The following is a 16654-nucleotide window of genomic DNA, read 5'->3' as shown; positions in this document are numbered from 1 at the left end:
AACTTGGTGTTTGAGCTTGAAGCTTAAACTATACATAAGAACTTTCAGGAAAAAGGCAAAAGAATACCATCAAAAGAGTTTAGTTTTCTGAAACTTACAGTAAACTCCTGGAACCTATTTATGATTCTTAAGTATTTAATGAGATAAGAGAGAAATGCAATCCTTTTTGTTTATGAAATATGGTTTTAAATTTCAGTTATCTCTGGCATTTCTGTGCATTTTAATTATTCTTAATATAGTAGGTACAGAGATTTAAGTATTTATAAAATTAATACATTTTCTAACAAAAGTTTATGTTAGTTTATGTTCTAACATAAGTTAAATATTAATACTTTGAGTTTCCACTTGAATATCACCTAACTCATAGTTCTAGTTAATTGTATCAGAAAGCTAAATATTAAAATAGATTTATTCTTACACATATCTGAAAATGTGCAACCTTCACTCCCTACCAGAAAAATAATTTTTGCTGATAACTGTGTGGCATTCTACCATGCTACTAGCTAAAGCTCTTGTTCTAATTTTAGTTTTAAAGCTTTTTAAAAATTGTTCCAAAAACCATCATTCCATTTAGTATAGTGAGCCAGGTTGATCAAAACTTACCTCACTGCTACTAGGTAAGAGTTTGCCTTATAGAACTTCAAAACAAAAATAGTTTTCATGTGTATTTTATACATAAATAATCTTTAGCCTAACAAATTTATTCTTTTTAGCCCAACTGTATCATATGCTAAGAATGTACCTTTTTGATCAACAAAACAAAAAGACAATGTAAGGGATGAGATATGACTGGCAAATCCAAATATCCAAAATATACAAACAACTCATATAACTCAATATCTAAAAAACAAACAACCCAATCAGAAAATGGACAGAAGACCTACATAGACATTTTACCAAAGAAAACATACAAATGGCCAAAAAAGGCATGAAAAGATACTCAACATCACTAATTAGAGAAATGCAAATCAATACCACAATAAGCTATCCCCTTACAGTAGTCAGAATGGCCGTATCATCAAAAAGCCTGCAAATAATAAATGCTAGAGAGGGTGTGGAGAAAAGGGAACCCTTGTACACTGTTGGTGGGAAAGTAAATTGGTGCAACCACTTTGGAAAACAGTTTAGAGCTTCCTTAAAAAACTAAAAGTAGAGGTACCATATGATCTAGCAATCTCATCCTGCGTATATATCTGGAAAAGATGAAAACTCTAATTTGAAAAGATACATGCATTCCCAGTGTTCATAGCTATTTAGAATAGACAAGACATGGAAACAACCCAGGTGCCCATCAAAAAGACAATTGGCTTAAGAAAATACAGATACAGATATAGATATATAGATATAATTCAATATTACTCAGCCATAAAAAAGAATGAAATATTGCCATTTGCAGCAACATGGATGGACCTAGAAAATATTATTGTTAGTAAGTCAGACAGAGAAAAACAAATATTTTATGATATCACTTACATGTGGAATCTAAAAAATAATACAAATGAATCTATATACAAAGCAGAAACAGACTGACAGACATAGAAAACAAACTTAATGGTTATCAAAGGGGAGAGGGTGGGGAGGAGGGACAAATTAGAAGAATGGGATTAACAGATACAGACTACTGTACATAAAATTGATAAGCAACAAGGATTTCCTTTATATAGCACAGAGAATTATATTCAATATCTTAAATAATCTAAAATGGAAAATAATTGGAAAATACGTGTATATATGTATATATATCTACACATATGTATCTGTCTATATATAGGCGTATATATAGGCGTATATATATATATACCTGAATCACAAAGTGATTCTCACTTGTTCCTTTCAGTGGTTACAGCCTGTGACATGGCAGGTGCTGCCATGTATGAACTGGTGAGAGTGGGCCACAGTGAGTTGGTTGGAGAGATTATCCGATTGGAGGGTGACATGGCGACTATCCAGGTATATGAAGAAACCTGTATCCTTTTTGGTTCAATTTCTGGCCATTTTCTACAAATCAAAATTTGAAGATTTATGGCAGCATCAGTGCTATCAGACATGTGAAATGTTGGTGTTGAAAGAAATGTGATTTATATAGGAGTTTATTGAAGAAAGGTACTAGGAATTAGTGCTCTTATTTTAAGAAATTAGTGTTATCTTCTGAACTTTCATTGCTCTTAATATTTTAGTAGCTCACAAACTTTAGGGAGAACCAATTAGAATTTTTCTACAGAGGGACACATATTGTAGAAGATAGCATCAACAGAGTAACAACATCCATTTGTACAGTTAAAATTCTCCAATCATGATTTCTACTTAAAATAGTAAAGCCAGTATTATGTCAAATCACTGTGTTGTACGCTTGAAACTAATATAATATTGTATGTCAACTATATAGTTCCATAAAAAATGAAGTTAATAAACAGCTTATATTTGTTAATCTTTGAAGTTTTATGTACAAGGAATATAATAAAAAATAGTAAATCCATAAATAAATCACAGCTCTCTTTGTTCTGGGTGATATGTTACAGTATAGCTTCAGCACTAGGAAATATTTACTATTTGGGTACCATAATTTTGACTTTTAAATATAGTATTTCCAATTTTCTATGAAAAATAAAGATAAAAGATTAAACTTTATGAAGAGGAATGACTTTTTTTCCTTCTCATTTATGTGTTTTACTTAGATTGATTCTTACTTAGGTTGATTTATGTATTTTACTTAGAAGATCAGCATTATGTCTTTGACTATCTAATCAAGATTTATTTGGTATAACTTTTTTGCCATATTAAAATATATGCTTAAGGTACCTGTTCTTTCTGTGTTAGTACTGGAGTGCTAATTCTAAGCAAAATAATCTGAAAATTTTAATAAAATTAAGTCTTTATAGCTATGAAATCATCACTAATCAAAAGGATTTTTTCTGTTAGATTTATCTTTAATCTTTTACATGGTTTGAAGATTTAAGATAAACAAATGAACATATGTGTAGTGACAACCCACTCCACTTTTGTCATCCTGTATCTGGCCCATTTTCAAAACAGAGATGCATGTATGAAGCCAATTTTGTTAGTTCTGCTTATTGTGTATTCTTCTAGTTATATAAACCAATATAAATATGTATTTTCTTTTTCTTTCTTTTTTTCTCAAAAGATAGCATATTATATCCACTGTTTTGCACCTTGTGTTTTTCACTTAAAAATACATATATTGTGAAAGATAGATAGATATATGATAAATATAGTAAAATGTATGTAGATCACTGAAAAATTCAACTTTTCTGTAGGTTTGAAATATTTCATAATCAAATATTGGAAATGCAAATATATTTTGGAGATCTTTCTAGAGCAGTTCATAAAAGTGCCTATTCCTTTTTACAGCTACGTGAAATTCCAGCATATGAGTATGCCATCATTTATTAGTCTCTTAATGATTGTTAAGTCTTAAGTTTTTTGGTCCTTTCTCAGTCTAAAGAGTTTAGGTCTTTGTCCAGATACTAATATCCTTTTTAGAGAACTGATCTTCCTCACCAGTGTAGTTGAAGCAATGTATTATGGAGAGGCCTTTGCTACTATTTTTAGCCCTGTGGTTCCCAAATTGTGTACCAAGGCACTCTGGACAGCTGTAGTAAACTCATGTGATGCTCCAGGATATTTTAAGTTTTTGCGGTTAACACAGGAATATTAGACATCTTGTCAGATACCACATAAACTAGTAGCTTGAGATAATAAACAGTTTTATTATTTGACTGCACTATATTCTTGTCAGTGATGTCATATCTTTGTGAAGCTGAGTTTTTGGCAATTGCTAAGCTAAAAATCAAGTATATGAAAATGATTGTGGAATACGCATTCAATCTGATTCTAAGGTTTGAAGATTGTAGAATACCCAGCAGGCATATAAACCCTATTTGTAAGAATTGAGGTTATTTAAAAATGAAGTTAAAATATTCTCTTTTTCTTTCAATTTATGTATATTTTTCTTTCAAAGTCCTACTTAGTTATGAGGATGTATATATTTATTATGATATTTGGACATAACTATTTAATATCTGGAAGTTTTAAATATATCTTTTGTTGTGGGTCACTATGAAAAAGTTCCTGAAACACTTAAGATGCTGTGGACTGAAAGTTTGAGAATATCTGGTTTAGCTCCTTACATTATCATTTCTTGTTAAACTGTGGTATTTCCTTTTTAGAGAATCTCTTAACTTTCATAGTGAGTTTTCCTCAACTGCTGTTTCCAGCTGGTGTGTCTGTTGGAGATCCTGTACTCCGTACTGGTAAACCCCTCTCGGTAGAGCTTGGTCCTGGCATCATGGGAGCCATTTTTGATGGTATTCAAAGACCTTTGTCAGATATCAGCAGTCAGACTCAAAGTATTTACATTCCCAGAGGAGTAAACGTGTCTGCTCTGAGCAGAGATGTCAAATGGGATTTCACACCTTGCAAAAACCTACGGGTATGTTCTTGTAACCAAGAATTCTAAAATTGTTGAAAGAATGTGACATGAGTGTTTCGTGAACTATTTTGTACTCTTAGTCAAAATAAAAATAAAGCACAGAAACATAGTTTACACTTTTCTTTAGATCTACTAGAAGGATTATAGAACTAATATATTTTATTGATAAGTGAGGCAAATGATTTAAATAATAGCAACTGTGAATCTACTTGATGTTTATTGAATGTTAAACAGCTTGACATTGATTTGAACATTAAACAGCAAGTGCATTTGTTCTCTAGGTTGGTAGTCATATCACTGGTGGAGATATTTATGGAATTGTCAACGAGAACTCACTCATCAAACACAAAATAATGTTGCCCCCACGAAACAGAGGGACTGTAACTTACATTGCTCCACCTGGTAATTATGACACCTCTGTAAGTATCATAGAAACCTTTTCTCACAGGTGACCCTACTTGTGTGTGATAGTTGCCCAGCTTTAGTGCTCTAAATAGTTATATAATTCATTTAATGTGTAGGTTTTAAGTAACTCCCATAATTGTTTTTTCTTTAAGATTTTTTTTCTTTAAAACTTGGGCTTGGAAATACAGAAAACAAAATATACTGTTTCTTTTTGAAGAGAAAAGCTAGTATAAGCTACCTTCTTAACTTTACTTTATTTAAAGCCCTGATTCTTCAGACATAGAGTAGATTTTGATTTTAATTGTCAGTCTCTATTTACTTAATGAATTGTATAATGGATTATATGAATTCTTACTCTGAGTGATTGATGGTCACATCATATCAAATACAGGAGCCACATAATAGTCTTCTGGGTATGAAAATAGCTTTATTGAGAAGACCATTGTAACGTATAACTTTTTCCCAATAAAAAATGATAAAAGAACAATTTTTTAATCATTTCACAAGAATATGTCTGTATTCTACAACATATAGAAAACAAAAGAGTTAAGATTGAGATTCTGGGCAATCAGCTAACCTTACTGACTAGCTTAGAGACTCACCTGTACATGAAAGAGCAACCCTGAAGTAGATATTTCAGATTCATGCATCAATGAGATTACAGGTTTCTCTAGGTGTATGGACTTTGGGATTGTTTACGAAGAGGTAAAACCATCTCAGTGTTCACAAATATTAAAGAGTATTACTCATTGTCTTTTTGCTTTTATAAGTGATTTAAAATATTTAACTATATTAAATATTTTAGGGTTCTTAATAGACTAATATTTTTCATTAAGCATTATAAGAGCATTATAATAAAATAAACAAAACAAAGAATGGAAAATAGATTATAAAGGCTTTAATTTCTTCCTTGTCAGTCCCAGGAGTATCTTCTGTAGCCTTTATGAATTTTCCCTGTGTGTAGTCATATAATTTATTTAACTATTCTTCTGTTACTTGAGTTACCTCTCTCTCAAAAACTTCTAAATTTCTTTTTTAAATCATTAAAATGGTAATAAATGCACTTGGTTGAAAAAAATGAGAATGATATATAAAGATTGACAATAAAAAGTGTAAATCTCCCTCATCACCTCCCTACCCCTGGAGAGAAATCTGGATTCACTTTGTTCTTAGAGGAAGGAATGTTCATAAATTTTGAGTGTACTTAAAATTCTGCTGTATTTTTATAGGATGTTGTCTTGGAGCTTGAGTTTGAAGGGATAAAAGAGAAATTCAGCATGGTCCAGATATGGCCAGTACGTCAGGTTCGGCCTGTCACTGAGAAGTTGCCAGCTAATCATCCTCTGTTGACTGGCCAGAGAGTCCTTGATGCCCTTTTTCCGTAAGTTTGAGCTGTGTCCCATGGTTTTCCCTTAGAGTTATTACAGGTCATTATTTTTTCACTTTTTTGTGGGTAAAGGTTTTATCTGCTAATCCTATAAGTTTTATCTAGAGAAATACATTTATATTTTTTCCAATGCTTATTAGAGTCAAACCACTGAAGATTTTTTTTTTCATAGTTGCAAAGGGAAAGTATTCTTAAATTTTCTGAAAAAATAAAGTGTACAGAAGGAAATCTGTGCCAAAACACTATAACTATTTTTCTTAAGTTATTCTAGAATTAGTAGATTGATGTCACTATAAATTGATGATTTCTAAAATCATCTGCATTCTCTATGGTACCCAGCAATCTTTCTTAATTTGTAGTCTGCTCTTTGCCATTTTCTTCATTGACTACTTAAAAACGTCCTTTCTCTTTAAATTGTAGACGTCACCATATCCTGCTTTACTTTCAGCAAATGACTTCATCATTTGATTCACAGAAAAGGCTGAAGCAATGATATAATAACTCCTTCACCTTCTCATTACCAATCCATATGTATCCCATTTACCTTTTAAACTCTTACCCTTCAAAACTACTCTCTGTGTTGTTCTCACCATTCTCTCTCATAAGATCTTCAGTCTTAGACTCTTCTTATTAGTCAGTACCTCCTGTTTCCATATCCTTCACTATCTGGCTTACATTTAATAGTCTATCACTTTTACAAATATTTGCCAGTATTATTAAATTCTCTTGTTTCTTTGTCTTCTGTCACACCCACCTGGCAAATACCAACTGTGAATCAGTCCAGCTGTCTCCTTCTCCCGAATCTCCACAGGCTGCTGAGAAAAAGAAATAATAGGTGCAAGTTGGTATCTCTCTACTGTGGCACAATCTTTCTACATTCCCCTAATTATCATTCTCCTGCTCTCCTCGGTGACTATTTCAGCCCTCTCCTCTTGCCTCAGACCTTCCGCTCCACTCTTCTTTCTCCTTCATTCTCGCCAAATGATCATGCTAGATCCCTCACAGAGAAATTCTCATGAGAGCCCATCAGATTTGGAACTCCTTCAGTTAACATGCATTCCCATCCATCCCTTATTCTCTTCCTTTTTTTGGAGTTTATTCCACCTCATGTCTCCTCAAAGACCTCTCATTAAGTGATCCTCCCTTAACTCCCATGTAATGAAAAAAAGTCTACCCTCTACCCTTCCTCCATTCTACCTTCCACTACTTGTCTCCTTATCTTCACAGCCAAACCTCTTGAAAGAATGAATTAGTTGTCTTCGCTTGTCCCCCTCTAATTCAGTGTACTCCTACTCCACACCTCACTCCAAACTGCTCTTGCTAACGTCATCAGTTTCTCCTATACCGGTAACTCAATAACCAAATTTTAGTATTTTCTTAATTCTTACAACTTGGGATATTGCTGTCTACTCCCCTCTTTCTTTGCTCTTCTGGTTAGCTTCTGTCTACAAGAAGCTATTGCTTATTCTCCGTCACAGGTTTCTTCTCCCTTAACTTTAATATTTCTTAGAGTTTTTCCCTCCTCTAGGGCTTCCTCTTTCCTCACTATATATCCTATCCACTGTGGATGACTTCATTTATTCTCATAACTTGAATATTCATCTGTATGTGATGATTCCTTAATCTGTATCTTCATCCCAGATCTCTTCTGAGTTCCAGGCTCACATATCCACTTCTGATTATACCTCTCCTTTTGAATACAGGTGCCTCAAAGTCAGTATGTTTAAAACTAAAATCATCATCTAATCACCACTCTTTTCCTTGAAACTTTGCTGCCTCTCTCAACAAATGGCATTTTCATACGTCTCGTGGATGCCTAATTTAAAACCTGTGACTTCTCTCAAGGATCAGTCTTACCCTTCCCCCACATCTAAGTAGTGAACTAGTGCTATTACTCTGTTCCCTAAATATTTTGTATCTGCATTTTCATCCTAACTGCACGTCATTAAGGATCTTACCCTAATTCCTGCAATAATCACATTTAATCAGACTTTCCATCTTCAGTCTTGCCTTCTTTCTAAGTGGTTGTCCAAATTACATAGTGATCCAACTAAAACACATACGTGATCCTGCACTGTTTTGCTCAAAACCCCTATGTGCTCTTTATTGCTCTCAAGTCAAACACATACTCCGTAACTCTTTACAATACTACCCATGTTCTGGCTACTGCTTACCTTCCAGTGTTGTCTCAGCCAGTTGACAGCCCAACTGCTTCATTATACACCATCTTCCAGTCTTACTGAAGGACTTCTAATTCCTTAAGCAATGCTCCCTTTTGCCCCTGGACCTTTGTGCATGCTGTTGCCTCTGTGTGGTGTGTTATTTCCCTGTATCTGGCTAATTTCTATTTCCTTTTAGGCCTTAGCTTCTTTTGGAAAGAATTTCCTAACCCCACTCCAGTACATTGTCAGACTTTGTACCCCTTCCTGTGTACTCCCACAAACCTTGGATGGTCTCTGTGATAGCACTTTTCACATTGGATTGTTGAACTTCTAAAGTGGGGCACACTCAGCCCCACCTCACTACCCCAGCTTAAAAGTGGTCTGAAAGAGGTATACAGAGCCACAGGATGAATAGATACACCTTCTTAGTTTATCAGAGTCACTGAAATGTTTGAAGGAGAAAACATTTTAATGCATATTAGTTTTATATGAGAAAGTTCTGTTATGATTATTAAGGATGCAGTGTTTCTGTGAATTTTGTGATAAAACACACTATTACAAAGGAATTTCCATTAGCATTATATCTCATTTCTTCTGCCCAGACCCTCCTGACACACACACACACACACACACACAGAGTGACATTTACTTTCCTCTGTCTTTAAGGGTATTTCACTCTTCACTGCCACTTTTTAGGGAAAGTGTGAAGGTGGTTGCTATATGGTATTGTAACCACCAGCTGACTCTCCAGTGTACCACACTGGAGTGTGAGCTCTGTGAGTACAGAAACATGGCTATCTTCTTTGCTGTTGTCTCTCCAGCATCTCCAAGCATAATTTTTAGTACCTAGGAAGTACTTCATAAATAGTTATTGAATAGGCAAAAGGGGGTTGACTTAACACCTTAATAAAAGCCTTTGTTCATTAACCTTTGTAGCAAGATACAAATTTCTTAGGTCTTCTTATTTAACTCTGAAGGCAACTTTCCAAAGTATAATTTTCTTTTAGCTTTAATTCTTACATTGTCCTTTCATAAACTAATTTATGTAAGCATTCAGAATATCATTAGTACTATTTTATCTACCTTATTTTTCTATTCCTGTCCTCCAGTTACCTTATAGAATGTATTTTAGCTGTTAAAGACGATAGAGATGATTAATTATAATGAACAACATACACTATTATAGGTGCAAACTAGGGGAGCAATTACTGTATATCTGTATATCTATCTTTGTAAGCATGTATATAGATACAGATGACAATATTTTAAAGTGCTTTCTTTAACTTATATTTCCATGTCATCTACTTTATTTATTGGTATTTATTAGCAAGGAAAGTAATCCATACTTGTTTTCTTTGTTTAGATGTGTACAGGGAGGAACTACTGCAATCCCTGGGGCTTTTGGCTGTGGAAAGACAGTGATATCGCAGTCTCTATCCAAGTATTCCAACAGCGATGTGATCATCTATGTGGGATGTGGTGAAAGAGGAAATGAGATGTCTGAAGTCCTCCGGGACTTCCCAGAGGTCCGTATCTGTAAAGCTTCAAATACTATTCTGGAGAAAAATACCACAAAATGACATTTAATAAAACTTTATGTTGGGTCTGGAGCAATGCTCTCATTTGTTAGGATCTTTTAGGGAATTTTCTAATTATATTTGTGATTCAATTTGTATATTCACAGAAAGGAATTTGAATTTTTCAGTTAAACACTTGAAAGTCTCTTTTTGCGTTCTGGTGGTTTTCAGTTAATTGGGAGAAAGTTGAAATAGACAAAACACTTATAAGTATGAACTTTACGTAGAATTTTATGATCTACTAGGTTACTATAGTAATATTTCTTTTTCCATAAAATAATGGACTTCACTTATGAAATGGAAATAATGGCTATTTACTTTACAGCACAGTGGGATAGAGGGAAGAGGTTGGAGTGATGGGGAGTATTACTTTGGGAACACAGATTATAAGAGGAATTAAATATAGACAAGCTGTGGGAAAGGGACTATTTCTATTCTATTTCTATTTAGAAGCAAAGGGATCACTAATAGATTGTTTGCCTGTAGCTCACAATGGAAGTTGATGGTAAGGTAGAGTCAATCATGAAGAGGACAGCCCTGGTAGCCAATACCTCCAATATGCCTGTTGCTGCTAGAGAAGCCTCTATTTATACTGGTGAGTATATGCATTGGAATAAAAGCAGTTAACATCGGTTCTTAAGTTTAAAGCTAGCACCGAACTTTTTCTTTTACAAAGAGCTTTTCCTTCATTCTAAAATACCTTCACACATATAACCGTATTCCTAGTTTTAAAAGGTGTTTCATTTATTGACTTATCTTAAGAATATGTCAATATAAGACATTTATATAGCTGCCCCAATCTTTTTTTTTTTAACATTTTTTTATTGAGTCATAATCATTTTACAATCTTTTTTTTTTTTTTTTAGCGGAAATGCTGGGGATTGAACCCAGGATCGCATGGCGTGCATGCTAAGCATGCACTCTACCATTGAGCTACATATGTTCCCCACCCCAGTCTTTTTAATGACTTTAAAATGATATACCCTCTTCTACTGTTTGTTTTTTCCATTACATGCTTTACCATTGATCTATCTCTGAATATATCTGTAACTCTATAACTTGAATTATGAGCTTTGAATTGTTGTACTCTGACTGCTGGATACAGAAGATAAGAGTGTGTTCACATACTATCTTCTATCTTTGTACCCACTTCCATCCCAGCTTTCGGTACTTTTATTTCTACATTTTCAGGATTTATAATATTCACATTCTGTTCTGTAACCATAAATCCAATATTTGTGCTAGCCTTAGACCTAGTAAATGGAGTCAGTGCCTGCTGGCAGCCCCTTTAATTTCTCCAATTATTTCATGATTGAAGAAAATTTGACTTTTGGAAGTTTCCTCAAGAAAGGCTCGTGGAAACTATGTTCCCTGAATTCTTGTTTCTTTGTCAGTTTGAATTTTTTTTCTAAATTTTAACAGTAGTTTGGCTTGAGTGTGAAAATTTTAGATCAGTATTCCTTTCCTTGAGAACTCTTATTCCAGCATTAAATGGTGAGGAGAGATCTGACACTAGCCTACTTTTTCTCATTTTACAGGTGATTTTTCTTTTTGCCCAAACGAATGTCTCCTTAACTTTGAAATCTTATAGCTTTCTTAGGATATATCCCAGTATTGCTGGTTTTGATTAATTTTTCCTGAGACATAGTGTATGCTGCCCCCTACCTTTTTTTGTTTTTTTTGTTTTTTTTTTTTTGGTGGAGGTGCTAGGGATTGAACCCAGGACCTTGTGCGTGCTAAGCACATGCTCTACCACTGAGCTGTTACCATTCCGCCCCAGTGCCCCCTTTCAATCTATGAATATGTCTTTTATTTTGGAAAATTTTTGAGAATTCTTTCTGAATTGTTTTCTCTTCCTCTATGGTCATCTTCTTCAAACTAAACATATTGTGTCTCCTTTATCTGTTTCCACATACATCATTTCCTCTCTAATTCTTTTTATTTAGCCTTTTGACCATTTTTTCACAAGATAATCAGTGTTGCTTCTAAAACAACCTTTATTTTCTTCTAGCTCTCTGTCAAGTTCTGCTGGCTCATGAAACATCTTATGTGATGTTACTGTATATTCCTTAAGATTTTTATTTTGTGGTAGGATGCATTATTAAGATTTTTTAAAGTTAATTAATTGTGGTCACAGTTTTCATCTGTTCCTTGGCAGGTTCTTTGTTGTATTCTGCTCATCTGTCTTTTTTCCTGCTTGTATTTTTGTTTAGTTCCCTGCTTTATTATTACTACTGTTCATCTTTGCTGAAGATGGGAGGGGGTGGTTGTTACTATGGTCCAGGGTAGTAGGAATTTTTCGTGGTAATCTGTAAAGTTTGTTATGGCATGGAGTTGTGTAAGTTATTTTACTTTTTCTTCTTTCCTGTCAAGAAAAATCTGCAGCTGCAAGGCCACCTACAATGAATTCTTTCTCTTCTACCCTGCCTCATCCACTGTTTACTCACTGAAAAGGAGTGCCTACCTGTGTTTTATTTGTCCTCATCTCCCTGCTTCTCCTTGATGCCAGACTCAGTTCAAGGAACCCCTGCCATTAGCCCTGTACCCCTTTTGCTCTAGACAAAGAATTCTTGGTTTTGCCCCTCAGGATGTAGGTTCTTTGGAGAAACTTAATCTGGGATGTACAGCTTCAGGTGAATTCTTGGTGTCTTCACACGCCCTTGTTTGTTTTTTTATCTCATTTAGTTGGCTTTCCTCACTGTTTTGTTGTGAAGCTAAATATAGCCTCTAGTTTTTGACAGTAGAGTTCATATTTCTGTATTTCTTGTTCTCCTTGCTTGGTGGTTATTTTTATGAGAAGGAGAAAGTGACATATTCATCTACTGTTTTAAGACAGGACGTCTTCCTACTTCTTTTAAGTGGCTGCATGTATTCCTTTGTTTGGATATATGATAATCTATTTAACCTTTTGGTGGACACTTGGATTATTTTTTGCTCTCACAAACTTCACCCCATAAAACATCCTAATGCTTGTTTTTAACACATTTTTATGTTTTACATGCATGTTTCTTTGTATGTTTGTCAGATAAGTTCTTAGAAGTAAAATTGCTAAGAATACAACTGTTAATGCAGATTTTAGGTTCTGATAGCTCTTCAAAAGGGGTAACAGTGGACAAGAATTCTGTTCCTTCACATATTCACCAGTGCTAACTTTTTCAATACTTTCTGATTGATGATAATTGTCAAACATACAGGAAAGTTAAAAGAATGTTACAGTGAACATCCATGTACCCCACGCCTAGATTTGGCAATTACATTTTACTGTCCCTGCTTTATTAGATGCCTATTCAGTCTGTACTTCTTACAGTGAGTGAGCATCTTTCCTGTGTGTACTAACCATTTGAAAACTACCTTCTGTCCATTTTCCTGGTGGATAGTAGTTCTTCATCATACTGATTGGTAAACCCCTTTGAAATCAGTCTTTTATCTGTTATGCATTGCAGATGTTTTCACAGTTTGCCCACCTTTTGATTGTCTGAGGTTTTTTTTTTTCTTTTCTTAAGACTTTGTTCATGGATTCGTGTTTTGGAAGCCTCAGAAGTCAGCCTTTTTTATTCTGAAAGATGTAATGTGATAAATAGTAAAGTTCTGAATTTTCCAGCAGCAATTTTGTTTTGCTTATATAGGCCTCTGTTTCTTTACTGGTAAAATAAAGGAATTAGGGCAGGAGATTTGGGGGTTCTTATAATGTAGCAACAAATACATTTCTAATATCTTAGAGTTGTATAGTACTTTGTACTTTTCAGAGGACATTTACATACCATTTGATCAGATACGTACAGATAGAGGAGGCAAGAGTTATTCCATTTTAACAGATTAGGAAACCACACTGGGAAATGAAGTTACTTTGCTAGAATTGATGACAGAACAGGAGCTAGAACTTTTTTCTGTATATTAGCTTCTTCTAAGTGGTTTAGTGTATGTCATTTTACAGAACAGGACCTTATCTGCATGGCAGAATGATTTGGATGATTAAGATTATTACTCATATTAATAACTTCTGTTGCTTTTGAAAAATAACCAAACAAGCTAATCGGTTGAGGATTTTTTTGGTGCATATGTATGTGAGATATATAGACAAAGCTACATTGGAAATTAATTTCAGACTTAATTATCTCAACAAAGAATGGGGGGAGAATCTTTTCCTGCATTTAAAAAATGTATATTAGGGTAGACTGGGCTATGATAAGCCCAAACGTAGAATTGCTCAATATAATAGATATTTATTTCAGATGGTCAGGGGACTCTTTACTTTTTGGGGCTGGGACCCAGGCTGAAAAGAGCTCTTTCATTTCAACACATACCTTCCAGGGGCCCTTAAGAGTTCTCTTGCTCAGTAAGCCAGAAGGAAGAAGTAACATGGAAGGATGTGTGGCTTTACTGGAGATGGAGCACATTACTCTGACTTACATTCCATTAGCTAGGGGTGAGTGAGTTACTGGCATATCTAGATGCAAAGGAGGCTAAACAGTAGAATTCACCTGTGTGCCTGAAAGAAGAACAGATTTTGGTGAACAGCTAGCAGTCTGACTTAGGAACATATTGCTTTAAAGTTTTCTTAAGGGTGAAAGAATCAGGATTACACATTATAGGATTTTAACTTGTAATATTCTTCCCAACTTAGGAATTACACTGTCAGAATATTTCCGTGATATGGGCTATCACGTCAGTATGATGGCTGACTCTACCTCTAGATGGGCTGAGGCCCTGAGAGAAATCTCCGGTCGCTTAGCTGAAATGCCTGCAGGTGAGTCTCAGTATTGCTTATTATATAAGCAAGACTGATAGGATTTGGGGGCTGGCTTAGAACCTGTCTTTGAAAATTTCTTTCCATTTTTCAGATAGTGGATATCCTGCATATCTTGGTGCCCGTCTGGCCTCTTTCTATGAGCGAGCCGGCAGAGTGAAATGTCTCGGAAATCCTGAAAGAGAAGGGAGTGTCAGCATTGTAGGAGCGTAAGCACCCAAACTGTTTACTTTCCAGAAGAAAAATATGTCATTTATTTTAAAGAGACAGTATTTAGCCCCCTGAGGGCAGTGATTTTTAACCAACGTTGCACTCCAGAGTCACCCAAGAAGCTCTTTAAAATACACATGCTTAGGTCATCTCTACATCTTTTGATTCCATAGATTTGTCTTGACTGATTTGTTATATTCAAGTCACAATATCCTAGGAATAACTTAGAAAATTATAGACATGTTAAGGTAAGATTGTATCATGATAAAAACAGTGTGAAGATTCACAGTCCCTACATAAAGCCATACATTGTTCTCAGAGCTTTTCCTTCCTTTTGCTTCATCTGTTTGATTGGAACAGTGAAACTGATCATAATTAAATATCCATCTCACTTCTCAAACTAGAAAGCATTTAATAGTTATCATTCTTATTTGTAACTTAGTACTGGTTTTTAAGGTTTTTGAACAAGATTTTCTTTCCAAAGTTCATTTCTAAAGTTATTTATATAAAAAGTGTCTTTCAAAAAATTGCTTTTATATACAAGTTATTTTTCATAAGCATTTCTAATGACTTTTTCTTCTTTTAAATTTAGAGTTTCTCCACCTGGTGGTGATTTTTCTGATCCAGTTACATCTGCTACTCTTGGTATTGTTCAGGTATATCTTTTCCAAGTGTAGTCAACTTCTGAGCCCCACCTATAGGCTGTCCTAATGTTATCCATGTCATTGTGAAGTATTTAATATAATCATTAAAGAGTAGGCAATGGTGAAGTCTGTTTTAGGAGCATTCTTACTACTAAAGGCCTTTAATGCTGTCTGTTCTTTCTGAGCTCTTTACCTAGAGTTTATAGTAGACTTAGTATCCAGAAATGGAAAATACATCCAGGGTAGCAAAGGTTTATGTGTTAGAGTAATACCACACTTTCAGGTAGAGTAACCCTAGGTATAGAACAAATGGGCCCAAAAAACACATAATGGCAAAAGCTCCATGGCAGTTTCTTTCTCCTTATGGTCTGGCCCAAGGCAGATGATCCATCCAAGAGCGGCTCTTTTCCATTCGGTGGTGGTTTCGGAGACCAGTGCTTCTTCCATATTGTGGCTCTACCTAGCCTGGCAGTCATCTGCATCTGCCTGGTACAGGGGAAACTGGAGAAAGCACCCCCACTTTTTGAACCTTGGGCTCGGACATGGTCACCACACTCATTCTGTTAGCCACACCCAGATGAAAGCACAGTGGAAAAGGTAGTTTCTGCCTAGGCAGCTGCTTCCCAGTGACAAGGCATGAATTTTAGTGGATAGCCAGCCAAGTTGGCCATTAAAAGACACCTAATTGAAAAATGTATATAAACCAGGGCTATAATTTTTATAATGTTGATGTATTTATGAGTCTATGCATTGTTCATATGGGAAAAGTAGAATATTTGCCTATGTTTCTGTCGGAATCAGATAAAAGGAAGTGGCAGGGTCTCAATTTACAACTTTCAAGGTGTTTTCACATTTGCTAAAATTTTGAATTTTAAATTGCAGGGAAAAGAGGAGCCAAGTTAGGAATGCATAAAATATATGTGAATGTTTGGTCTCAGAAAAATGACAGATCTTTTTGGATTGGCCCTTAATGATTAGGAACTGAATTTATTCAAAACATTTAGAGGTTTTAATTAAAGTGAAGTGTCTATCTTAGTATTTTGTGGTTTCTGTGGTCCACCTGTTTATATTA

General features: G+C 34.8%; 1 protein-coding gene across 2 annotated transcripts in view; it reads left to right on the top strand.

Moving 5' to 3' along the window:
• ATP6V1A (ATPase H+ transporting V1 subunit A) overlaps positions 1-16654 on the top strand; it is a 52763-nt gene that overhangs the window by 27660 nt on the left and 8449 nt on the right. For both annotated transcript variants that reach the window (XM_006211341.4, XM_072965031.1), the window contains exons 3-11: positions 1838-1966; positions 4236-4450; positions 4732-4869; positions 6085-6236; positions 9768-9930; positions 10468-10576; positions 14606-14728; positions 14823-14937; positions 15531-15594. In XM_006211341.4, coding sequence (XP_006211403.1) covers positions 1838-1966; positions 4236-4450; positions 4732-4869; positions 6085-6236; positions 9768-9930; positions 10468-10576; positions 14606-14728; positions 14823-14937; positions 15531-15594 — 1208 coding nt within the window. The remainder of the gene's footprint in view (positions 1-1837; positions 1967-4235; positions 4451-4731; positions 4870-6084; positions 6237-9767; positions 9931-10467; positions 10577-14605; positions 14729-14822; positions 14938-15530; positions 15595-16654) is intronic.

This window comes from Vicugna pacos, chromosome 1 (genome assembly GCF_048564905.1).
Source record: "Vicugna pacos chromosome 1, VicPac4, whole genome shotgun sequence".
Taxonomy (NCBI): Eukaryota; Metazoa; Chordata; class Mammalia; order Artiodactyla; family Camelidae; genus Vicugna; species Vicugna pacos.
This window is presented reverse-complemented; position numbering and strand designations above follow the sequence as displayed.